The sequence below is a fragment of the Xiphophorus maculatus genome, chromosome 23 (assembly GCF_002775205.1).
Source record: "Xiphophorus maculatus strain JP 163 A chromosome 23, X_maculatus-5.0-male, whole genome shotgun sequence".
NCBI classification, from domain to species: domain Eukaryota; kingdom Metazoa; phylum Chordata; class Actinopteri; order Cyprinodontiformes; family Poeciliidae; genus Xiphophorus; species Xiphophorus maculatus.
The window spans coordinates 8,182,840-8,210,488 of NC_036465.1; the positions used below are offsets into that span (position 1 = coordinate 8,182,840).

General features: G+C 36.7%; 1 protein-coding gene across 4 annotated transcripts in view; it reads right to left on the minus strand.

Annotated features, from left to right (window-relative positions):
* The window catches only part of drp2 (dystrophin related protein 2), a 258,718-nt gene that overhangs the window by 35,688 nt on the left and 195,381 nt on the right, over positions 1–27,649 (minus strand). For all 4 annotated transcript variants that reach the window (XM_005799512.2, XM_023328539.1, XM_023328537.1 and 1 more), the window contains 6 exons: positions 25,686–25,832; positions 19,763–19,841; positions 15,873–15,933; positions 10,912–10,973; positions 10,345–10,419; positions 7,334–7,535 (listed from right to left, as the gene is read on the minus strand). In XM_005799512.2, the coding sequence (XP_005799569.2) occupies positions 7,334–7,535; positions 10,345–10,419; positions 10,912–10,973; positions 15,873–15,933; positions 19,763–19,841; positions 25,686–25,832 (626 nt within the window). The remainder of the gene's footprint in view (positions 1–7,333; positions 7,536–10,344; positions 10,420–10,911; positions 10,974–15,872; positions 15,934–19,762; positions 19,842–25,685; positions 25,833–27,649) is intronic.

Consider the following 27,649-nt stretch of genomic DNA (forward strand, 5'->3'; position numbering starts at 1 on the left):
AAAATTATTATTGAAATAAAAATTTCAATAATAATAAAAAAATTGAAATAAAAATTTGGCATTGTAATCAGCCATAGAGTTGATAGAAAGATGAGTGGCACATTCTGTTCTTAGAATAGGTTGTTGCCAAGAGTATGGCATCACATTCCTGCCAAAAACCCTGACAGAGAACTGAAGGGAACATACGTCTGATCGCAGGCATTTCCATTTATTTGCAGGCCCATGAATGCAGCACGAAAGTTGTGCACCTCTCTGAGTTTAACAAGCATAATTAGGTGAGGAAATTCTTCTGATTGATCTGATTGTCTGAATTTTCAGGTCAAATCCAGGTGGAGGTAGGCGAGTTTAACCGCTCACCATGCTGCATTCATAGACCTGCAAATTAAGAGAAATACCCATCATGAGCTATGTGCTCTCTAGTTAATAAATCTGCTGATGTGATTCCTTAATAAGCTCCTCGAGGTTTTTGGCAGGAATGTAACAACATACTGGTGTGGCAGCTGCTTAAGTAGGTGCTGCTGCAAGAACTAATAAAACGAGAAAAAAAACGATGGTATAAAATAAATAAGTCCAAATCTAAGTTTAATTGAGATCAGCACTTGAAGACTGAAGTTCATTAAAAACCTGTCATCTAACTGAGCGTTTTGCAAAACATGAGTACAAGTCTCAAAACAAATTCAAAAATACTTGACTGATCCCCAACAGAAATTGAATCTTGCTGTAACTCATATTAATTCAGATTGTTCAGAGAGTTATTGAAGATAGTGATGACTGTTGGCAGGAAAAATCTCTTGTAGCAGTCTGTAATACAGCGAAAATGAAGAAGCCTCTGACTGAAGACACTGCAGATGAGAAGTGAGATTCTACAAAGTATTGATTCAACATTACATACAACACACTTTTAAAAAATTTTATAAAAAAAGAAAAAACTGAAAACCTATTATGCTCTATTGTCTTTGTTCCTCACATAAAATACATTAAAGTTTGTGGTGACATCATAAAATACCTTTAAAGTACTGTTCAAACCTCATATGAAAAAGATTTCCCTATATGAAGAACAGACCGTTTTAAAACAAGCAACACATTTTTGATTCATAAAATGCAGAAAAATTACATTTGAGAACGAACCACGTCATTGCTGTTTCCAAACAGCCTCTAAAAATTTAATGCAGATCTAAGCAGCATTAGCAAACACCGTGCTAATCAAATTAGCATTTCAAATGTCACACGAAGGATCAAGAACATTGGATTCATCCAGGAACATCAGGTCAAAGTAGATGAAAGCGCAAATTTCATTTCTGCAGCTGAATGCTAGCCTGAAGGAGTACAGATCTGTATTTGACAGGTTTCTAAAAATGTGCACACATTAAAAAGGCACAAATATATATATGAGAAGGAAAGACAAAGTGATGAGTCACAGTTGCTCCCCTGTTAGATTCAGGACCAGAGGAGACACTGAGCACATGGTGACGACTGGCTGTCAAGATCTTTCTCTCACGCTTTCTGCTGTGCTCCTCATGCCATCTTCAATGTGCATCCCAGCGCTGCTCCTCAGGGGACACGTTTCTCCCTGACATGCCTCCGGAAGTAACGCACACACAAACATATACGCACACACTCGCCCTAAACCACATTTTCTCCTCACAAGCACAAAAATTAAGCTCAAGTCTCGTTGACATTCCTTGCCGCTGTTTATTGGGGAACAAAAAGCAATTACTGAAATTTATTCAGACGACGAAGCCGCTGATTGTTTCTCATTAGCGGAGAATGGTTAAAAGCTACAGACCGGATATATGGCTTTCACTGCGGCTGTCTTATGTTTCACTGTCTGTGCTGAGGGGCTTTTCCTGGAGATGGAACAAACAGGAACAAAGCTGGGTGAGTTCTGGTGTCAAAGAGGATTTGCTCTGGTTGTGTCTGACCCTCTGGCTTGAAGCTGTTACTGCAGCTTTAGCCGTTCGCAGTCTTCCTAAACGTCTGAGAAAGTAGCCACATGACTGCTTACATCCGTCTCCAATCTGTTTTCCTGCAACTCCTAAGGAACAGCTCTTACAGGACATCAAATAAGGCAGCAACACAATAATAAAGTGCATTTCTGATGCCTATGAACACATTTAAGTTCACAAAAACGTGGAGCTCTTTGTAAGATTTCCAAGAATTGAAGGTTTTGAAGATTTCACAGCAACATTTGCAATGCTGACAGAAATTGCTGCTGATGTAACAATTATTTTTCCATAATTATGTGAAGTCAACTTTATGCTAGCTAGGAAAAAACAAACTCCTGACTGGATTCTTTCTGCTAAGGTCATTATTATCAAATGAAGTGTTAGACTCAAAACACTTGATTGTTTCCAACTCAAGACGGTATTTCCAGAATTATTTTGAATTTCTGAGACAGCGTTGACCGTATTTGGTCAAATTTGAAAATAAACATCTCTAGAAAAAATGAAGAGCCCTCTGCACTGAACCAAATTGAAAACCTCCTGGTTATTTCATCAAATATTAATTTCTGAATTCTTCCTGAGTTAAAACATTAGTATTGTTGTTTCTAAATGAATATGAATTGTTTTCTTTGCATTATTTGAGGTCTAAAAGCGCTGCATCTTTTCAGTTATTTTGACCATTTCTTATTTTCTGCAAATAAATAAAAACATTTTGCTTGGGATTTCAGAGACATGTTGTCAGTAGTTTATACAAGAAAAGAACAATGTTCATTTTACTCAAACATATACCTATAAAAAGTAAAATCAAAGAAACCAATCATTTTAAGTGGTCTCTTCATTTTTTCCAGAGCTTTATGTACAAGTAACAGAATAATAAAATAGCAAAAAAGAGAGCAAATCCTAATTGGGCGCATTGATTAGTCTTTCTTGGATAATAACAAAGGACTGATTCAAAGAAGAAGCCAGAAATTCAATATGTGCAAGACCTTTTCAGGCTGACAATGAACTACAGAAACCTCCAAAGGTCAAACATGTTTGAGAGGGAAAAGGTTGTGATGACTCATGTTGGACATTTACCTCAAATACGACAAATTTAGTTTAGTTATGTAGAACCTTTTAAAAAAAAAAGCATCTCAAAGCACTTAACACGATACAACAAACAGGATAAAATGATCACAAATGAATAGAACAGAAACATACGAGTACATGAAAAGATTAAAACTAAAGTTTCTGAGGCATACTGTGAAGAAATGCTGGTGAATTCAAAATTAAGACTCTTTGAACAAGCTGATTCTTCTGCTTTGATGGAGAATCAATGATGGGTTCAGGTTTAATACACATTTTTCCAGATGAAAAACCTGACCTAGCAAAGGTTAAGGTGGAGTTGTGCTGCTTTCTGAAATAGTTTAAAACATTTCATGAAGATAAAGATCAAAAACGCTGAAAAAAATACATATGGTTTGTTTAATATATCATTTTTTTGTCTTGTACGTTTGGTTCACTTGCTTTAAGAACTAAAGGTTTAGAACAGTTAAAACTTTTTAATGGTCTAGATTTACATTTAGACATCAACAACATTCAGGAGCAAACTTAGAGAATTGTCTTTGTTCTGCAATAAAATCCCTTTGAGGAAATTTAATCTTCTGAAAAATTGTTGACTCAGTGCAACATCAAATTTAATGAGCATTTAATGAGAGAAATTAGTGCCACTTACTGCTGGATGCATTTAACACTCCAGACTTCTCCAGCACATTATTTATCTTCTTCTAACCTGACAACTACAGAGTATAAAAAGGGTGAACACTTATCTTAAAATGCCAGGCTTTTGGGAAATGACAACAATTATTCAAGCAATCGTGGAAACATTTCCATGTTTAGCGTGACATAAATACATAGGTACAATCTAAATAAAAACAAATATGGAAGTGAGAAAGACAAAAATATTTTCACACTTTCACAGTGATGTTTGTATTAACTTCAGCATTTATTCATGAGTTTAAACTTATCATCAGTTATAGCAAAACTTGATAATGTCATGAATTGCGGTGGTGAGAGGTGGTGAGGAAGATGCAGATGACCCAGGTGAGATGATTGATGGTAGTTTCAAAGTCAAAACAGTCCAAAACTAGTCCAAAAAACACAGGCAGCACGACTGAGCGGAAGCCAGGGCTCAACGCCGGTAGCAACTGAATTACGAATGGACACACGAAGGACTGAGCGCACATTAGACAAGGACCCGACAAAGACACAGACACACAGGTGACACTAAATACACAGGAGCGTAATCAGGGAATGAGAAACACCTGGGAGTAATCAAAGGGAGGACAGGACAACACGGAGACTCAGGGACACAGAAAACTCTAAATAAATACACAGAAAAACACAGAACATGACAGGTAAACTGAAAAAGAGTGGTGAGTTCACTTCTGCTAATCTGGTAATGTGCTAATAGCATAGAAAATGTTTATAATTTTGAAAACACTCAGCACACTTAGCTTCCTGTAAGCAACTTTACAGATAAAGTGCAAAATAATAATTTATTTGGTTATTTCGTAAGCTTTAAGTTGAAAAGGCTCCAGGCCATGTGCCTTAAGGCAGTGGTCCCCAACCCTGGTCCTCAGGGCCCACTGCCCTGCATGTTTTAGGTGTTTCCCTGCTGCTGTACACCTGGGTTAAATGAACAGGTGATTAACTGGCTTCTGCAGCAATTGAAAGAATGCAAAGGAAGTCATGCAATAATATGAATCAGCTGTGCTGGAGTCCGGACTCATCAAAAACATGCAGGACAGTGGTCCCGGAGGACCAGGGTTGGGGACCACTGCCTTAAAGGTTTGGCAGAAAAATAGCAGCGTGCATCATTAAATCAACCAGTGTTGTATAAAGTACTGAAATCTCAGAGTCAAGTAAAAGTATAGGTACCTCTCCAAAATATGACTTTGGTAAAAGTTCAAGTCACTGACTGAAATGTTACTTGAGTTAAAGTCTTAAAGTATCTGAAACTTCTTGTACTTAAGTATGGAAATTACTGTAAAAATGGATGTACTCAAGTAATGTAATGAAAAGTACAAGTAAAAAGTAAAACAAAGCAAATGCAGTTTGAAAGACATTTTTTATATTTTGGTAAACTTGTCAAATACACTTAAAATAATGTACCCAACCAAGTGCAGGCAAAATTAAACCTGCTAATAGATATACCTGCAGGCATCATTTAGTTAAGAAAATTAGGTGCTTTACCTATAGCACAAGGTTAACTTAACCTGCTTTACAACTGAACCAGCTTCTTAGTAAACCCTCCAGGACAGAAAATACAAAGTTTAGGTAAGCCTTAAGTTTTCCCTTCAAGTAAGGTCAGTGCTGAAAATGAGAAAAATAAATAGTACAGAAAATGCGGCCAACATGAAGAAAAAGATCTGTTACGATTACTCTACTTCACAAATCAGTGAATCAGTCAATGCTACAGTCAGTAGGTGGTGCACACAACTGGTCATTATGCAAAAGAAAAAAAGAATTGGGAGGGAAATGCAGCTTGTTGGCATCTGTAAACCTGGTTTTGAACTTGCATGCCTTTCCTATATTCGTTAAATTTAGTCTAAATTGCTATCGCTATGGCTTCTGTCCCCCTTGAACAGAGGAGTCCAGGTAGCCTGCTACAGTCAACATTAGGCCTAAGCTAAATACACCACGTGTGGAACTGAAACAATGCCAAACAAAGTTCATTTATGGTCAACGTTTCACAATACAGTAGTGTCTAGTGACCAAGCTATAGTTACTGAAACATGAGGATTATAACCATTTCATAAGACGTTACCTCGATATGCTTCTTCAAGTTGGACGGGGAGATTTTGTAAGATAGAATTTCCACATCTTCGGGCAGGAATAACATAAACTGCATGCGGTACGACGAATCTTTAACACCCACGAAAGAGTATATTGTGTTTAAATAAGGCCATGGGCTCTCATCACCAGCTGGTGGTTCCCCTGGAGCCGTGTCCGACGTAGTTGCAGTCGTTGTGGTCTCCGTCTCCTCCTCCATGTGGCTGCTGCTGATTGCGAGACTTGCTTTGTGTTTAATGGGAGAAGCGAAACAGGTGTATCCTATTGGTGGTGATGAACAAGCCCAGGCAAGTAGGCTACGGACTTTGTTCGGTAGCCTGCTTGCTACTTGCTAATCAGTAGGTGGGGTCAAAACACTTTGTTTCTCTCTCTCGCTTTTTTGTAACGAGTAACTAAACCACACATTGAAAATGTATCGGAGTAAAAGTATGCAATTAAGTTCGGAAATATAGTGAAGTAAAAGTGAAAGTCATCAAAAATTTTCATACTCGAGGAAAGTATGAAGTACTCCAAAATATACTTAAGTAAAGTAGTGAAGTATTTTTACTTCGTTACTATACAACACTGAAATCAACACCATACCTGGAATGAGACATGGTGATGGCAGCATCATGATTTCATGATATGGGCTTATTTTTCCCATGTTGGAAGAGTTGTTTGTCAAAAAAAATTTATTCGAATTAAAAAACAAGGCGATCCTCAGGATCACAGTGAATCTAAGCATGCGTACAAATATTAAGTCAAAGCAAAGCCTGTTGTGATACGCGGTTCAGAGTTGTTGCACAGGTGCAAAAAACTGAAGAACTCAAAGGTTGAATTAGCTAAAGCTAATCACTCCGAGCAGAAATGATGACGAGGTCTTCGTCTCAGGTGCTTTACCATCTTTTTACATACATTTTTGAAGACATAAAAGTTTTGATCATTTAGTTAATCATCTTCATAAGAGAGTTTATCTGTCTTTGGTAACCGCTGGTTAGCTTGTGTCAGTGAAAGATGAATTGAAAAAGAAAGGTAATATCTGTAAAAGTAAAATAGTAAAGAGGTGGCAGAGAGGGATCCATGTCAGCTGGATATACAATACAGACCAAACGTTTGGACACACCTTTTAATTCAATGAGTTTCCTTTATTTTCATGACTATTGACATTGTAGATTCACACTGAAGGCATCAAAACTATGAATAACACATGTGGAAATATGCACTAAACAAAAAAGTGTAAAACAACTGAAAATACCCCTTATATTCTAGTTTCTTCAAAGTAGCAACCTTTTGCTGTGATTGCTGCTTTGCACACACTCTGCATTTTCTTGATGAGCTTCAAGAGGTCGTCACCTGAACTGGTTTTCACTACATAGGTCAACCTGCCCTGTCAGGTTAATAAGTGGGATTTCTTGCCTTATAAATAGTCATGAAAATAAAGAAAACCCATTGAATTAGAAGGTGTGTCCAAACTTTTGGTCTGTACTGTATAAACCCTTCATCAAGCTACAGCCTAAACTGCAAACAGTTTTCAACAAATACTTCGCCTTTACCTCGACAGAAAGAGCTACACCCACCTGTCATAAACATTGAGCAGCCAGTTGAGGCACATGTCAACGCAGAGAGGGATGTTGACCAGAATGGACCTCTGCTCCTCCAGCCTCTCGTACATGGCCGTCAGGCCGTGAATCACCTCCACTACATCCATCACATGCTCCCCCTGCTGCAGCTCCTGCTCCCGAAACACGTCCACCAGGCTGCTCAGCGCCACCAGGTCCACTGAACACAACACACAAGTTTCTGTCACACACACTGATATCGAGCCGAGTTAAAGTAACACTCAACCAGCAATCTGTCTCACCATCTGTGAAAGCAGCAGCTTTTTCACAAACAAAATAAGAAAGTAGATTTCTGCACATTTCTAAATATTAAGATTCAATAATAGAATCTTAATAATAAATAAATGCAGGTAACCATGGCAACCAGTGAGCGTTTAACGGCTGGCCGGCTCTTCCTGCAGTCAGGCCACTCGCTGTGTTTACAAACAAACAATTCTTCTATGACTTTAAAAAAAAAAGTACTTTGTAATGTAACGGTTTTGAATTTTTCCACCAGGATTTTTCTGAGACTCCGCCTTCAGGAAGTCGTCACAACATGGCTCCTCTATTAACCCCTTAACAACCTTTTTACCAGCGTTTCACTGAGACGCAACTCGAAAATGAGCTCAGCAGTTCCACCAGGTCTGTGCTGATGGCTGAGGCAAAAATAAAGCAAAATAATAAAAAATTTACAAGTAAACGTCAAAATTCAAACAGAAACATAAAAGTAAACCCTAAATAACCTATTTAGACATGTTATCAACAAAAAAAGTTATTTTAGGGGTTAGTTACACCTTAACTAACAAATGATAATATTAGATTTAAGGATGAGAATGTGAGGTTTAAGTGTCATTCAATATGGGAATTTCATTTGATGTATTTATTTTAAACAGGTTTTTAAAAACAAAAAGACAAACAATCAGTAGGGCAGAGAAGACATGTGCCTGTTCAATATGACAAATAAATTATATTACATAGACAAAATGCTTACAAACTAACAAGAAGATCTACAGACAATAACAGTGATAATGACAATTTTAATTTAAGAGCTTATCTGGTGAGAGAAGTTCTTATGTAAAACTGAATGTCAGTGGCCATAATAATTTTTTTATTATTATTATTTATTTCCTGTTTTTACTTTTTGTTTGTTCAAAATAAGTGAATACCATTTTGAAGTGACATGGAGAAAAACAGCTGTTGAAGGTTAAAGGTCAAATCTGAGGTGTTCGTGTGCATTACAGTAGGAACTAAAAGAGCTTAGAATGTGTTTGTTTCATTCAAATCAACATGCATATAAACATCAGTTCACTTCGCTTGTGAACGCAGCAGCGGTCTCCTCTTCCACGCCGCAACAGCGGTGCTTATTCACCCATTTTGGCTACTTAAGCCCCACCATATGCTTCAAGAGCAGTGACACAAATTTGATTTCTCTCTTCTAAACTAATTTGATGGCCCATCCCTGGGAGCGCAGCTAAAAGGGTGTCCGTTGATGCCAGGTATAATTGGATAGTGCGATAATGAGGTAGAACAGAGAGAGGAGAGATAAGGGGAGTATTTTGAGGGATGGGAGGGAATCACCCAAAAATGCATTTTTGATGGGTTCCGACGCGGCTCTGCTCAGCCATTCAGAGCAATGAAGAATGAGGATTTGCTAGTTATCAAGGCAGCCTAGCAATTAAATTCAGTAACGATATCGACTCCTAGACCCGAGGACGGTGAGATAACAGCTGGAAAGAGAAAGTGACAGAAAAGGGTTTTACGTGCTTGCTGAGTTTTTACTATGGCGACTTGGTATGTGGGAAGGCAGCAAGGTCACAGGAAGGTTACAGCAGAAAAGGGAGAGAAAAGAGAAAGGAAATAAAATGAACGGAAGGTGAAAATGGGCTGAACTGGGGTCAGATTCCTGAAAAAGGAGAAAAAAACGATCCAAACAGAGGAATCGACCCCAATGGGACCATCAATGAAGCTTCAACCAAGCAGCTAAAACTAATTAACTTCCATTTTGTAACTCAAATGGACCAATTAATAGTCAATTAAGCAGAACGCAAGGCTGTGATGACAATGAGGATTACAGCTGCATTTTAAACCCAACAGCAGGATGTTTTCAAACCTGACTGAAGTTCTTCAAATCAGACAAAATTGGTGTCAAACGTTTGTGCAGAAAAAATGTTTGTTTGTGTCGCTATCATTTTAAAGATATTAAGAAATGTTTCCAAAGGTCATGAAAGGTCAACCAGGCTCCCTACCTTCTTCAAATCAGACAAAATTGGTGTCAATCAGCTCGACTGTTTGTTGATTGGTTTGTGGAGCAAAACTTTTGTTTGTGCTGCTTTGGCTTTGAAGAAATTAATGAAAGTTTAAAGGTCATTTTGATTTTTTTAAAAGTGGGGCGGCTGGTTGACCTTTCATGACCTTTGGAAACATTTCTTAATATCTTTAACCCTTCATGACCTAAGTTTCAAATCTCCACCTGGATATTTTTGCTTATTTTAATTGTACAAAGTGATTTAAATGTCCAGTGAGTAAATATATATTTGCCTATTTAACCATAACAACTGGAACTTTCAGAATAAAGCAAGTTTTTTTTACGATTACCGTAGAGTGTTTCATCAGATTAATTTTACTCCCAGCTGCGGCGGGGGTGAAATTACTGTAATAACCCCATATTGGCTGAAAAGAAAAAACTACTCCCCTTTCAGAAATCGTTGAAATTTTTCAGACAGTGCAAAGTGTGGCGGAATTACGGTACTGCAAATTTGGCTGGATCGCCGGCGCTTCATTTGGCAACTTCACTCAGGATATTTTCAACTGTTTCCAGGCAGAGTGGAGGGAGCCATGATGCTTTTGATCGCTGACTAAACAAATGTGCCACAGCTAATCGGTGTATCACAGAGAGCATGTCACAGTGAATTACTGCTGGTGCAGGATAACAAAATATCACTTAAGCAATCAGACAGGCAGAGAATACACCAGCAAAATACCAAACATACATCTCAGAGCCTTCTGAACCCGTCGAAGCTTCATAGCTGTTCTGTATGCAGAGAACTTGATGTTGTTCAGATCCGCTGGTGGAAGGAAAAAGAGATATAAAGAGATTAAAGAGATGAGAGGGAGAACTAATCCATTCCGCCCTGCAACCGAGGAATAAGGCATCTCGAATCTGTTTATCACCACACTGCAGAAGTCATTAGCACTTTATTGTATTAGAAACATTATCCACACTTGCATTTTTTGGTACACATGCAGGTCCAGCTGCGACGGTGTGCGTATCTATTCCTGCAAACTCCCCGTGTCAGACGAGATTAACCGTGAGGCGCATCATGTCGTTTAATCACAATTAATTAGAGGCTAAGCGGGAAGCAATCACAGCGCTGGCAAATTGGGCCTCATAGGTTAATGACAGTAGAAATGTAGCCCCCGAGGTGATTGAGATGCGGGTCGCTTAATGAGCTGGGAGATAAAGCCTTAACAGTCCAAACCCAAACTTGGGGGCGATTCTGCAGGTCGACCGAGGTCACGGACGAACGAGCGTGAGGACGGCTCGTCTCTTCACTCACCCAGCGCCTGGTACAGCTCTGTCATCTTTGGATGGTCCCAGCATGTTGTCTGGGCCTGATGGCTGAAAGAGAAAATAACAAAGGCAAATAGATTCATGTAGCAAGGACAAATGGAACTACATTTTCTTTTCGACCTCACTGATCAAAGCGGGACTGACAAAAGGAGTGAGAATAAAAAGGCGTGAAAAAGAGAGATGGGGGGGAAATCTGAAAAGCAGAACATAGTAGCTACGTTTCCACTACAAATGTGCTCAAATCTTTGTCTATATTCTGCTAATGTCGAAAAAGCACCAACAAGTGGTGTTTCCTTTAAATAAGAAAGAAAATTAAAGTCACACGTGAATGAGCTTGTTAATGCAATAAGTCATTAAAAATCATGGAGGTCACGTTTGTAAACAGTTACATGAGATATAATCATATTTCAGCTGCTAACATTCAACAACAACCATCTTATTCAAGCAGTGGAGCAACAAACTCTCTATACTTGAGACCGTCTACATTTGCGGCGTTTTGGTGATTTTACAAAGAGTTATGGATTCAACACATTCGAATTACAAAACTTTTTATGAACTGTGCGATGCTGTGAGCTCTGGTGAAGCCAGCTGCACATTATCTAAAAAAACCCCCAAAACAAACCATAATCCTCTTCCTACTTCTTGTTTCCTTCTTTGCTGTTTTCACCAGTAGTAACATCCGGCTTTTGATCATGTGACTCATGCAAAGCAAAAAAGGGTTTCCATTGCAGTTTTGCAAAATACAGCTCTGGAAAAAATGAAGAGATCACTAAAAATGATCAGTTTCACAGATTTAACTTTTCATAGGTATATGATTTAGTAAAATGAACATTGATCTTTTATCCTATGAACTACTGACAATATGTCACTGAAATTTCAATCAAAAATGTATTTATTTGCATAAAATGAGGAATTTTATTTTATGCAAATAAAATATAATTTGCATAAAATATGTCAAAAAAGATGAAGTCAGAAAGACTTCATCTTTTTTGTCAAAATAACAAAAAAGATGAAGTACTTGTAGACCTCAAATAATGAAGCAAAGAAAACAGGCTCATGTTCATTTAGAAACAACAATACTAATGTTTTACTCAGAAAGAGTTCAGAAATCAATATTTGGTGGAATAACTATGAGGCTTTCAATGGGGCTCTTAATTTTTCAAGAGCTGTATATTTATTTTGATCCAGCTAAAATAAAATAAAAAACATTTTGTTCTAGTGCAAAAACGTTTTCGCAAAAAACGTAAGTTTTTCCTCTACTGGTGCAGTATTAGCTTTTATAAAGCATATGTTTTTACATATTTGTTAAGATTAAGTATAATATGAAATTAATAATCTGTGAAAAGATTTGTCCCCTCCACCTCCTTCATGAGCTATTATTGTCGTCTGAAGAAATACACAGCTCCCGACCAAAAACAGCCAATCAGAGCCAGGAGGCGGGTCTTAATGCTGTCAATCAATGTCATTTACTCGCTGTTAGATGCGCTAATTGGTGGAGAAACAACTTACCGTTACAGAAAAACCATTAATCCGCCTTAGCATTTACAATAGGACCAGCTGACAGGAAAAAGCTGTAGCGGCACCAGAGAGCAAAGAGGTTTGGAAGAGGGAAGGGAACAGAGCAGCGCCACACGCAATAGTGACTGGCAGCGCTAAGACCCGCCTCCGTACTCTGATTGGTTGTTTCTAGTTAACACTGGGAGCACTGGGAGAAGGTAGGAGCATACCATACTATCGTGACAGTGACAGCTTCAACAAATATGTAAAAAACATCTATACTTTTTCTATAAAAGTTACATACTGCAGCTTTAAGCAAATGTATTTTCCTATTTTCAATTTGCACAGTTTTATGGTTATTGGAAACGTAACTTGTGAATACTTTTCGCATAAAATGGCAAGAAATTTTAGGTCTGAAAAGTCCAGACACGAGTCAAACATAATGAAGGGATTCATGTTCAGACATTAGAGTTACAACACATGACTGCTTTGCTGCTCTCATAAATACAACATGATCCAACTCATATCTATCTTTTTATGAAAAAACAAAACTCTAGGCTGCAGTTTCCTCTGAAGGGAACATCCAGGAAATATATCATCCATAAAATGGATTCAATAAAAGGACAAGAGCAGCAGAATAAATGAGAAACCCCACAGCAGGAAGTCTGCCAGAAAACATGGGCCTCTCAGGGCTGGAATCATCATTCTACCTGCACAAGCGCTCATTGATTACTGCCGAGTAGAGAGCTACTCAGATGCTATACATCTCCCATCCCCACCGGAATAGGAATACAGTCCATAAAGCACTGACTGGCAGGCTAAACAAAGACCCACAAGGTTGTGCTGCAGATGATTAACAAGATAAATACTGCAAGTCTACAGAGGAACAAAGCGCATAAATGTTTGTTCAGTTGCAAATGGAGCATTCTGTTCAAAGACATGCCTAAATGTACCTGTTACGCATTTACGACACAATTCATTTATTTAAAAAAAGTCTTTCTATCGATCAGGTGAGCTGATAAATAAACTTGTGCTTAGCCAAACAGAGCTCACAATAGTTTCTGCTCAAATCACAAGCATTATTTTTCTACTCACCAATAAACGTTTAAACTACGGTGAGATCTTTGAAAATTTCTGCAAATATGTGTGCTACTAAAAGTTCAATAAAGATGCAGTTATGTGAAAAAGTATTTATCCCAGGTCTCTTCTGCATCTCCTTTTTCAAATCAAAATCTAATTTGATTTGCATAGCACATTTCAGCAACAAGGCATGATAAACACACACAAAAAATCAACATCTGAAACATTAAAATGTCCAAGTGTTGTCATTTACATTTCAAAATGTTGGCTAGTGTTTTATTTATTATGGTACAAAAGCAACTTTAAAAAGGTTTTTAGTCTAGATTAAAAGGAACTCAGTGATTTTTGGAAGTTTGCTCCACACTATAAAACATTTGGAGGTGGTTTAACTTGAAAATGAAAGCCTTGAAAACCACTTGGGAGATTTCTAAATGTGCGCAAAACTAGTGGAAATCCTAACTAACAAGATGCAGAAAATCTTTTACATTGACTGGACAACGGCCTTTCGTCACAGCAAAAAACACCTGCAGATGGTAAAGTTTTTTCTTCTGATTTGTTAGTACTGGATCAACTTGAATAAGATCTACAGAAACACCAAGAGAAAGACAAGAACTTTTGCTTCAACATATTTTTGTTTTATGTATTGAATCTGTCATATTTCCGGAGCCTCTGTACAGATAATCAGGGAAAACCTGATTCATTTTGAGAGGAAAACTGTTTCAATTTATATTTAAACAGGATATTATTGCTTGATTAACTTCCTTCCTTCCCTATGGAAAGTCCACCGCAGGCAGCGCCTCTGTGCGTGTCTGTTAGTGCTTACTGCCCTCCAACCCGCTCACAGCAGGTGGTTCTGCTGCAGGTCACATCTTACTGACAGGTTGTCGTTCTTCTACAATGTTTCCCTGTGGTTCCCCAATAAGACGACATCAAAATCAGGGTTTGATTATTTCCACAGGCAAACAATTAATTGGCAGAGAGCTAATCAATCTGACAACTGTTGAAATTTCTGGTGGTAAATTTAAGTTAAACTGAGTTGCTGTTGCATTTTGATTTTTCATTGCTGGTTCAATTGCTGTGTGATTATTATAGAATTACACAAATACATGCTGATTTTTTTTAATCTTTGCTTAAATCAGAGCTGGACAGAGTACACAAATTTGTACTCAAGAAAGAGTATCACCACTTTAATATATATTTAATGAAGTAAAAGTAAAAAGCAGCCATCCAAGAAATTACTCAAGAAAGAGAAAAACGTATTTGGGAAAAGTCTACTCAAGTACAGAGTCACCGATCAAACCATTTAATATTAAAAAATTACATAATCAGACAAAAATCTAAAATTAAGTGGAAAGTTTAGTGTTTTAAGGAGAAAATGACAATAATGTGTATAAGCAACACAAAATAAAATCTAGCAAAAGAACATTTTTCCAATTCAGTTTCTTTCCATAAAATGTATGAAACTTTAAATAAAACTGCAGGTGTGTGCCTGTGTCTGGTGAATTTTGATTAAAACATGTTTCATTTTCATTCTGTGACTAGAAAATCCAGAAATTTTACTCAAGTAAGAGTAGAAACACGTCAACATATTTTTAGTCAATTAAAAGTAAAAGGTAGCTCAAGTAAGAGAAAAAAGTGTTCGGTAAAAAGTCTAATGAAATACTGAGTAACTGATCAAATAATTTAATATTTAAAAATTATCATCAGATGGACCAAAATACAAAGAGGAAATCTTTGTATTTTAAGGACCAAAATGACAATACTTTATATAAATAACAAAAAATAGTAAAATCAGGCAAAAGAAAATTTTTCCAAATCAGTTTCTTTCAATAAAAAACCTGTGAAACTTTAACAAAAACTGCAGGTGAGACTGTTTATGGTGAATGTCTGGTTAAGATGTGTTTGTTTGTCATTCAGTGGAGAATCCAGAAATTTAACTTAATTACTTCATAATAAAATTACTCAAGTAAAAGTAAAAAGTACATTGTAGTAAAAATGTTCCTGAAAATGTATATTTTTCAAAAAGGTTACTCAAGTAACTGTAACTGAGTAAATGTAACTAGTTAGCACCCAGCTCTGCCTGGACTTTATCAGATTATAAAACTAACTGGGGCTTGTGTGTGAACAGAACTGTAATAAATTGTCAATTGATCTCCACAAAAACACCAAGGAGGCTGAAGAATTAATCAACATAAAAAATCTAATTTCTACACATATGTGAGGAAATCAATGGCATAATATTAGAAAATTTATTACACCAATTTCAGTTTGTTCTTTCACTGAATCTGGCACTAAAAATATCATCTGATCGAGTCATTTAACCTGGCATGAAAAAGTGCATTCACCTGGATAACACAAACAGTCACTTACTTAATGTAATAGGGCACTTTGTTTGGGGAGATGGCACGCTCCCATGGTACCTGGACCGAACCTGTGCAAACACAGAGAGAAAGAGGGGGGTAAAAATCAATTTGAGAGTGGTCTCGTCATGCATGAACTGTGCTCAGTGCGCCTGACATCGTGTCCGGACACAGTGTCCATTCAGACCTTTGCTAACGGAGCTGCTGCCCTGTAAAACAGGCGCAGTGAAGCCAGAGAAACGAGTTCATTGTGTGACGAGGTTCTCACAGAGAGCCGGCTTGTTTAGCGTCGAGTCATAGATCACAGCCAGGGAGTCAGTGAAAGAGGATCCCTGCAGAATTTCCTCATCTACTCGTACAAAGCCAACATTTAGATTAGGAAAATCAAAATGTGGATTATCAAACTGCTTTTTGGGGGTTTTAAACTTAAGAATGCAAAACTAGATGTAATGTATTTCTATAAAGGTCTGAATAGATAAAGGAAGAGCATTAAGGACAGGTACAACTTAATTACCTGGGCAACACTTTATCTGAACGATGAGGCTGAATGTTTACCGCTGTTGTCATAAAGTGTCATTTGGTAAATAAAGACACTTTTAGTGCAACTTTGCATTAAAAGTGTCTTTATTTACCAAACAATGCAAAACTGACACATTTAATAAACTTTTAATAGAATTTTACATTAAAAGTGTATTTATTTAGAAAATAATGCAAAATTTACAGTGCAACAGTGCAACTTTGCATCATTAGTGAAGACATTCATGAAGGCTCCTTCTTGTTTATAACAGGTGTTTTGTCATGTCAGTCTTATGCACACCCCTTCATATAAAGTGTTACTATTAATGGCAAAGTAACAAAATATTACCAAGTATTTTTGGTCTAGTTTCCAGTGAAAATAACATAGTACACCTGAAATAATTTAAAACAAACTTACAGATAACTTTTAAGCAAGATATTGGTTAAAAGTCAATAATTTGTTGATATTGGTGTAAAGCTACTGGCAGATTATTTCTTTATAAAAAGTGTTTTGGTGATTTTGATAACAGAGCTCTGCGAGGGACACATTTATTTGCAAGTGAATAAAGAAATAAAACCAGGCAGCTCTAAGTTTATCAGTCATTTATGTAAACACTGACACATTTGAAGTTCATTTCCCGTTCAGCTCTTAAAAGGATAAACTTTCTAAAACATTTCCTGAACATTTCTTTTTAAAACCGGTTACTATGATTCAGGATTCTGTTCATTTGCAGACTGGATAAGCTTGTCATTTTTAAACTTTTCTCCTTTAAATTCATTTCCTGGAACCCTTACAACATTTTGTAAATCTTATATCAACATGAATTTCCCTGCAAAGTGGCTGCAAAAAAAAAAAAAAAAGCAAAGCTGTTAATGAACTCCAGTCTGGCAGCTCTGATCAAGATGAAGGTCAGCTGAGATGTTCCTAGCAGATGCTCTGGTTCGGATAAACTCAAATAAAAACAGAGGTTGTTTTTTTTTTACACTTTTTCAGCTCAGTTTGGAGTATATGATGGAGAATTGGGCCGTACTAAGAAAATATAAAAAAGCAAAAATAAAATTACAAGAATAGTCATAATATTACGAAAATAAAGGTGTAAAAATATCACAGTAGTCAACTTTTAAAATAAAGTCACTATATTACAAGAATAAAGACATAATATTCTTGCAAGTTTGTTTGTTCTTAATATTATCTGATGTTTAAGTTATTAGTTTCCAGATGGTGAGAAACATAATTTGATTCTTTGTATGTCTAGTACATATAATGAATTGAACAAATAGAGTTCGACTTTTACTTTATTTTCATAATATTGTAACTTAATTGCTGTGATTACATTGTTTTATTTTCTTACTCTGGCCCTAATACGTCGTAGTACGATTATCTTTCAACAGGATAATTATTAATTACACAGTTCATAATTCTGACCTTTATGAAAGTTTTGTAACAAGAAAGCTGCTGTTGAGTCACAATCTTGCTTGCAGTTTCCCACAAACTCTATGTGAAAACTTGAATCTCCACTGTGACACATGGTGGTGGCAGCATCAAGCTGGTTACTGCTTTGGAAAATGGATTAACAGGAATACAGTGTAAACCCGGACAGAAAATCTGCTATAGGCTGCAAAAGAATCCTAACAGAACAACAACTCTTAACAAACATAAAAATGTGCCATGGAATGGTTTAGATCAAAGTATATGTACCGTACCTTCTGCACGATATGATCTGTTTTTGATCTTTTTAAATCAGTAAATCAGTAAAATATTGAAACATTTAAAAAATCAAGACTTTAACTCAGAGATCAATCCAGTCCTTGAGTGTTTCTATCCTGAAACTTTTAGATGTTTCCTGCTCCAACTCACCTGAATCAAAGAGCTGATTTCCCTCATCTGCAACCACTCAGCCCTGCAGAGGCCTGCTAACGAGCCATTCACCTGATTTATGTGTTCTGGAGGAGGGATTCATCTCAAAGTTGCAGAATAGTAGCTGCTTGAAACCAAACCATTGTCCAAGCCAACGACAGAAGTCAAATTTGACCTTTCTGTCAGTTAGAGACATAAAAAGATGATTTGTGAATCCACCGGGACGGCACCACATCAGCATCCTTCATCGCTAACGTCCTGTTTATTGGAAACCTTTTTAACCTTCTGAATAACTTCTTTGCCTCGTTCACATGCTGCCTCATGTTGCTCCTCCACTCATCAGGCAGAACTGAGTGGTGGGTTATGTTGGTGCATTTTGATGCATTACATCTTGTCTTCTATATATAGACTAAAGTAATGTTAGTACAGGCTTGTTTACATGCCTTCATTTGTTACTTCTAACATGCTACTAGCTACATTTCCATTACAAATATGCACAAATCTTTGTCTATATTCAACTAAAGTTGAAAAAACACAATTTCACAACTCAGAAGTTTCCATTAAATAAGAAATTTAATGAAAATCACGGTGAATACGCTTGTTTACGCAATAAGGCATTAAAAATAATGACAGCAATAGATGTAAATAGTTAAATGAAATATACATATACTGTACTTATACATATATATATATTTATTCAGCCATGGCGCTCTATCATTATCAGACATCACAGGAGAGGTCTGCGTCTTATTCAGGCGTTGGAGCGACAAACTCTACATACTTTGGAGTAACTACTTGTGCAGCGTTTTAGAGAATTTTAGACGCTGATTCAACAAGTTTGAATGAACTGTGGTGATGCTGTGAAAGTTCTGGTGGATCTAGCTGCACAATGTCTAAGAAAAACTAAAACAAAATCAAACCATCTTCCTCCTCCTACCACCACTTCCTGTCGTTTTCTTTGTCGTTTCGACCAGTAGGAACAACCGGCTGTTGATCACGTGACTCGTATGATGCGAAAAATGATTCGATGTGTCTGAAAAACCTCCTCGCGAAAACCTTTTTTAAATGAACTTTTTTTTTTTTTATGCCCGTGTTTCCATTTATGATTTCAATTTGCACCATTTTATGTTCAATTTTATGGGTCTCAACTTGAGAACCCGAAGAAACACACTCACACAAAACCAAGCTTTCACATTTCATTCTCAATTTAAATCAGATCTCACTTTTAGACAACCTGCTGCCTCTCCTCATCCTCTGCAGAACAGCAGGTAGAAGAAGAGACAGAATTTATAAATGTGGCTCTCTGATCAAATTAGGCCCACGTGCGCCAGAGGAACCAAGCTCTCCAGCTCCACCTCTAACCCAAATGCACACACACACTGACAGCTTCTAATTGTATTAACCCCCTCACTCCTCTCCACACACATACATGCATCCACTTTCTTTGAGGTGGTGCCTTGGCACAGCACGCCACAGATTGTTGCAACACAAGGCACCAACTTCAAATAGCAGAGGAGGACCCTTACTGGAGAGGAAGTGTTGCGATCCAGGGCCAAAGTCTCTGTGTGCATCCTGGAGCTGCTTCAGCCGCTCCTCAATGGAGCCCTGAGGACACACACAAAGACACGCACGAAGTTAAATCAAAGACACTGCTGCTGCTCCGCACTCCCTATCAGAAGCCTCCACAATTGGAAAACAAACACGCACACAGGCTACTTGCTTCTTCTCTATTAGCCAACTGCTGATTGTAAAATTAGCTGGGCTTTTATTTGTTTGGGATTTTTCTCCAGCTCCTGAAAGCAGCAGGTAGAAAATGAAGACAGATTATAAAATGATTTGCTATGTGAAAAGTACGGCAGGCTGCAGAGTCGTGTGGTGGAGAGCTGCAGAGAGAAAGCGTTAAATGTTGCGTCAATAACCATGGAGACTGGGTTGACAGAATTAAGCTTGACATGGTTTTTTTAAAAAAAAACTTAAATATTTGGTAGGTTTCCCACCAAATGAGATTTAGCCTGTCTAATCCCAGTTTATGTGAAAAGTATTGGATTTGGCACATGAATCCATGTCAGCCTCCTCAAACAATGGGAGGTAAATCCACTCACTGGGAAGTGAGTAGGCAGACAAAGATAGAAGGAGAAAAAGATAAAGATTTAATAGACAATGCTCTTAAAAACTAAGAACCTGATTTCAGTGAACATCTATCAGACCAGGAAATTCAAAAGTAAAATCTAGAGCTTGATTTAAATTGTTTTAGACTAATAGAGGACCATTGTTGCGCCTGGGAGATGCTACTGCCAACTTTGCTGTGTTGTACGATCTATTTGCTCTACAGGCAATTTGGCCGGGCATAAGGAAGACAAATGACTAAATTATCTGTGAATGGCAAATATTAGCAAAACAAATTTGGACAAGGACTTCCACTAGTGCCAGACAAACCATAATAAACAGTGATCAATCTGGTGCAGCAATTAAGCTTTTAAAATTTCAATTAGAATAGAACTGACACCAAATAGAAAGGTGACTTCATTCTGCTGCCACTGGAAATACATTGTACAATACTATCACATTTCTTCCACTTCAAGTCCATACATTCAGACTTTTTTGAGTCATTTTAAAGCTTTTCTTTGGACTTTTGTTGATTTTGCATTAAATTAAGAGTCAGGCCTAGCTGAGAACATTGAGTAGAGGAAAAGAAAATCTTTTTGAGATAAATATCAGCTGAAGGTTGTGTTTTAAAGAACAATTTGTGGTTAATATGTCTTTGGGATCATATTTGCTTCTGTTTTAATTCTGTTATCTTTGGTATTTTTAAGATTCAACTGCACTGTAAATCATTTGGAGGTGGTTTAACTAAAAAAAATGCAATTTAAGTCAACAAGAAAATTCTTTTGGTTTTAACTCAGAAATTAAAAATCATGAAGTCGATTTAAGTTGTCTAAACATCGTTTTTTAAGTTCATTAATCTTAAATTGTGAGTTTTAACTTAATGTTGGAATTTAAACCTAATAATTACTTCACGATATACAAGAAAAAATGTCCCTCACCTAGTTCAAGAGCCACATTTCTCTGTTGCTTTCACTTTCATATTTTGGTCCGTCTGATGTTGTACTTTTTAAATATTAAATGATTGATAGTTTGATCAGTTACTCAGTACTTGAGTAGACTTTTTACTAAATACTTTTTTACTTGAGTGGCTACTTTTTACTTTAACTTGAGTAAAAATATGTTTAAGTATCGCTACTTTTGAGTACTTTTGATTATTTTTTGAGTACTCTACCCACAACTGGAAATAGGTCAGAATGTTAGCAAATGATGAACAGAAAAATTTATCTAGATAGGATTACTGTTTTACTTAACCTGGAATAAAAATGCTAATTATTAGGCTGGATCAACTTTTAACATAAATATGAATCAGCCAATGAAATGGCAGCATCTAGCCATGCTGAAGATGATTGGCTGAAGTTCAAACTGAAGAAAGAAGATGATTTAGGTGACTTTGTTTGTGCCGAATGATCTCGTCTGACTATTTCAGAAACTTTTAATCCACAGAGATTTTCACTCTGAGCCATCTTTTATGCTTAGGGTTAGAAAAACAGAAAAAACAGAAGGCAATTAGCTGGATGAAATTGCCTTGCTAAGGTTAAAGGTGAGCTGTCATACTGCATTGTATCAGAGATTCGGTTTGCTGCTGCTGCTAGTGGTGTAATGAGGCTGGGATTCTTTTATTGGACCCGTTGGAACCAGCAGAGCATCAATAAATGTCACAGCATACCTGAGTATCTTTACTGATCGTCTCGATCCCTTTATGACTGCAGTGCACCAATTTCCTGACGGCTACTTCTAGCAGGATTCATGTTACACAGTATAACCAAAAACGTTGGGAAAGTTCTTGTTTTTTATTTCTGGGTAATCCTAATTACTTTAGCAAGCCGTTTATTTATTTCTATGTTTATTTCCAAGGTGTAAACAGTAGGTCAAGAAATACACAAACAGCTATGACATTATTTTTTGGGGGGAACACCTTAAATTACAATTTTACGGAGCCCCATAGGGGACATGGGAAAAGGTTTCTCTTGGTTTTCATCGTAATAAGCAAAAACACAAAGGTCTATTCTGTACACAGTCACCAATGTCAATGTAAAATTCCAAATATATCCGTATTTAAAGAGCCTGAGTGGAAACTCCTTGGTGCAGAAAATTGATTGAAAATCGATTTATTCACTGCATTTTATGTTTGTTTGTGTAAGGTTGAGATGGAACTGCACATGAAAACGGACCTTTATTAACCAGATTACCAACACAAAAAGACAATCAAAACTATCAGATGACTTTACTACCCTGTGAAAATAGTCCAAATAGTTTGGATATAGTTTTTCTTTATTTCTTTCTAATGGAAAGTTTCTGTTTATATCTTAGAAGGGATGGAAAAAGATGAACAATTTTGAAAAAAAAAAACATATCTGCTGGAAAATATAGATCCAGGACAGCATTTTTTACCATAATAATAAAAGCAAAAGTTACAATGGGAGGTAAATCCACTAAATAAAGGGGTTTATCTTGAGGCACACAGATCACCGAACTGAGAAGAAAAGAAAAAAGGGGCTAACCTGTTTTAAAGATCTTTTTTCTTGAAAGGGAAAAGGAGAACGAATGGATTAGACTTTCAATTTGTTCTATTTTTGTAGCTCTACAAATGTCAGTCTCAAAGGAGTTTTCAAGGAAATGCTGAAAGGTGATGAAGACATCTTCAAAGCAGTTTCTACAGACCCTGAGTGTCTGCAAAATGTAAATGGTTCAGCTGTGAAGATGTTTGAATCTGAACCAAAAGGGACAGAGAAACTTAGAGGTAAATCTGTCCACATGTGGACCAAGACTTTCTTACAGAACATTAGAACATCGATTTATTTGTAAGGGTTGCAAATCAAACATGGGCAAATTTTGAGCTACAAAAACTCTTTGAAAGCAGAAGAAAGTTAGGATGCAAAGAGGGAGGTAGGATATTAATTTCTACAAACTTTCCAAGTGGTTTTAAATGATTAATATCTGAAAAGAGAGGCAGAGAGAGTAAAAAAAGTGCTGGCTGACATGTCAGGCTGTGAAGAATGATGTCATGAAGGTTATTTAATGTGAGCAGGATGTTTTAACAGCAGGTGAAAGCTGAGAGGGTTTTATTGTGTTTGTAGGAGCAGAGAGTCTGACGGTGGATGCAGCTGATGCTTGAAAAACACTGCAGCTTTCCCTGCTAGTGCATTCATCCAATCAGCTCAGCAGGGAGGGGAAGTGAAGCTCACTTCAATGTTTCAAAGGCTTTAAGGGTAAGTGCCTCAGATTCAATGAAGTATTGCCCTCATTTTGTAAGTGCATGTTCAAGCAAACATTTCTACAGCAAACATCGGTTTTTACTGCTCCTCTTAGGAATTCTGGAGTGTCACTTTTAGATTATTTAAGCTTTATGACATGTATCACCCTGCTGCAGCTTTGTCGTTTTAAAAAAAAGTTTGCATTTTATGATCTGTTGTCATGAATAGATCTACATTCTCAGCAGCGACACTACAAAACTGTGTGATTTTGAAAACTAAAACTTTTTCGATTTTGACCAAGCAAAACAAACCAAAATCTCGCCTTGGAAATCCAATCAAATCTCTAATGGAAGATTTTATATGGAAATTCCTAAAGTTCAATTCATCTTTATCAAAGTAGGACTTAAAAGAGAGTCCATGCTTGCTTTTAACAGCCTGTTAATATTACTATCGCGTAGCTTGACTGATGATCCCCAAAGCAGAAGCACTCAGCGACATAACGTATTAAAGATATGTGCAAAGTGCAAAAAATTAGTCAAAGTTATGACATGCTGTGCCGTTCAAGAGGGTAAACCTGATGCTAAAAGCAGACAGTAATATTACATTAAAATAAAGATTTTTTGTCTCTTCTTCATTTGATGTTGATAATATTCAACTGAAAAAAATCTTAGCAAGTGGAAAACATGTAATTAGCAAAAGTGGTAGAAAGTGAAACATTTTACAACAGAATTAATGATTGAATTTGAAATGGAGAATAATAACATTTACACAGTTTGTGTTTCAAAGTCTATCCCTGCTTCTGTGTTTATAATACTGATGATGTTTCTCATTTGGTTGAAAAGTTGAACTTTGTTCTAGAAAAAACACATTTTAAACAAACAACTTGTAAAGGCAGTTCTTCTGCTGATATGCTAAATGGTTAGGAAATTCTGAGAATGAAAAATCTACTCCAAGAGATTCATGGAGCAATTATAGGAGGCACTAACAGGTGCTAAATATCTGCAAACTTAAATTTGGATGCACTTATATTTCTGAAACCACAGGCAACAGTAAAAATAGAATATGCCAAGCAAACAGAGTCTCTCTAGACTCATTGTTTTTCCACAGCTCTAGAAAAAAATTAAGAGACCACTTAAAATGATCAGTTTCTCTGATTTTATTCTTTATAGGTAATGTTTGAGTAAAATGAATATTGTTCTTTTATTCTATGAACTACTGACAGCATGTCTCCAAAGTTCCAAGCAACAATTTTGTATTTATTAGCAGAAAATGAAAAATGGTCAAAATAAGAAAAGACGCAGCGCTTTCACACCTCAAATAATGCAAAGAAACCATCATTTAGAAACAACAATACTATGTTTTAACTCAGAAATCAGTATTTGGTGGAATAACCAGGAGGTTTTCAGTGGGGTTCAATGCAGTGGGCTCTTAATGTTTTCCAGAACTGTAGATCAGCTGTTATGCATACATGTAGGAGAAAGTCTGCTGTTGTGTTTATTTGTGCATGACGGCCAGAGCAGATAGAGTTGGATTCTCAGATCAGAGCTTTTTAAGTCCTGCAAGCTTTGAAAAATACCGTCTGCTGAAATCAGATGGTAACTTTGACAGAGAATCTATCCAGCACTCTGCAACAGAAACCAGACACACTTTTCTTATTTATTAATAAATGTTATTTATCTTTGAATAAATCTAAGGAAGAATCCTTCTCTTGTCTTTTATGTAATCTGTATTTTTTAATTAGACAAATCATCATCTCAATGAGGGAAATGTTTTTCTGTTCTATTTCGATCAGTTCTTCACCAGCTGAACTGAGGTCACTCATCACATGATACAAAAAAATGGTGCAAATTTCTTTAAAGAGCATTAAAAAAGATGAACATGCAAAAGATTTTAAAAAATGGACTGCACCGTGAATTCCTCCCACAGAGTTAAAATGTAGAGAAAGAGTTGAAAGCCTGAGATTCTGAAAGACATTCTTCAGACAGAGGCAAGAGGAACCGGACCACAACGAATGATGCAACGTATTGACACGAAAGGTTTTCACTTTGTTCTGATGTGCATGGGCACCTTTATAGCCCCAGATATTACACCTGCACATCCTGCAGGAAAACGTGCTGCTGGCAGCATCAAACCTGCCAATAAATTCTACCTGAAGCACTTTCCATCTGCTGTTGAGATGCTCCAGGGCCCGGGCGTTCTCCATCGACAAATGGACATCAGAGATTGCCAGCTGGTGGGCCAACTCATTGACCTGCTTCATGCCCTCTTTCACCTGCGAGAGTTCCTCCTTGAACAACTGCAGGAGCCAGAAAGAGAACAAAAAGAGGCACAAAATGGTAACAATAATCATAAATGTAAATATCAGAAAAAAAATACTTTAACTTAGCTAATACTTGACTAATCAAAGAAAAGATTTGGTAACACTTTATGAGAAGGGGTGTGAATAAGACTGGCATGACACTGTTATAAACACGAAGACGTCTTTGGTAAATAATGACACTTTTAAAGCAAATTGTTGATTACAGGTGACACTTTAAGACAAAAATTGCATTAAAACTGTCACTTTTAATACAAAGTTACATTAAAAGTTGTAAATAATGACACTCATTTACAAACACTCATTTGATGACACTTTTAATGCAAAGTCGATTAAAGGTAACACTTTAAAACAAAAACTGCATTAAGATGGTCACTTTTAATGCAAAGTTACATTAAAACCTGTAAATGTTGACTTTTAATGCAAAGTTGCATTAAAAGTTGCATTATAGTGTAATTATTTACCGAATGAACCTTCATGACAGCCATAAGTGTTCATGAAGACTTCATGTTTACGACAGTGTCACGTCAGTCTTATGCACACCAAATCAAATGAAATGTTACCAAATCTTTTTTAAATTTCTCCATTCCACAAACTTTTGTACAGCAACAGTGAGCTAACATCTGGAAATCAAAGCTACTGAATACTAATCACTCCAGATATATGCCTAAAAATGAACAGACAATGAAAGAAAACCATCTGATCTCAAAAAGAAACAGGATAAATCATATAAAATAACGAAGGTCAACAGAACCGACGGCTCATAAATTTGTCTGGAAACATTTTAAAACAACGAAATTCATTTAAACTAAGAAAAAAAAAACAGGTTCACCACCAGAATTTAAATTTTTGCTAAAGTCTTTGCTCTGTACTGGCGGTAAAATATAAGTTTTGTAAGGGTTGCAGAAGACAGAAGACAAAGTCGCTACAAAAACAAACACATGTAATTTGTGAAGGTTCAGAATAGGAGAATAGAGTGACATTCATTACTGCTTCAAACTATCCCTGACTTTTATCCACGAGCCAAGGTTTGCCGGTAATCTTTTAAAGCATTCATGATCAATATTTCTTCAGGCTTTGTGAAGGTCTTTTTAAAAAGCTCTTCTTCAATATTTTGAGGACTTTGGCTGCTATTCATAACAGACGAATAGCTCCTAAAAGGCATTTCTTTAACAAATAGGAAACATTTCAGCTACGATGTGACAAAAGAGCCTGAACACCATCCTTCAGTTGATCACAGAGTGTAAGGTTGCAGTTAATGGCTATTTTAGAGCCGCCTTGGTGTTGAAAAACTATTGTTCATGTTGCTTTCTCATCACACAGATATAGAATAAACAAACACAAGATTAATGCTACTAAATAGCAGCAGCAAGATTAAATGTTTGAAAGAATGTGGAAACAATCTCAAAAATCAGGGTAGCTTTTCCTGTACAGAAAATAAACAGGTTTAATGTTACCACTGTAACTTGAGACATTTTCTAGTGCCTGGTCTCTGAGAGTCTGGATAAAATTGAGATTAGTAATCTATGTCTAATAAAAAATTTAACCTTTAACTTGGTCTAAATCACGTGTCAAACTCAAGGCCCATGGGCCAAAGCCGGCCCGCCATAGCTTTTTATGCGGCCCTCCAGATTCTAGACTAAACCCCTAATGTGCTTAAATATTATGTGTTCAGTCAAATCAATGCAGTTTTATCTGTTTATTGCCAAATTATATCAATCAGTCCCTCCAGTTTCTTGAGAATTGTCGTGGAAATTCAGGTAAAATCAACAAATCCCTGCACTGTTTTGTACTAA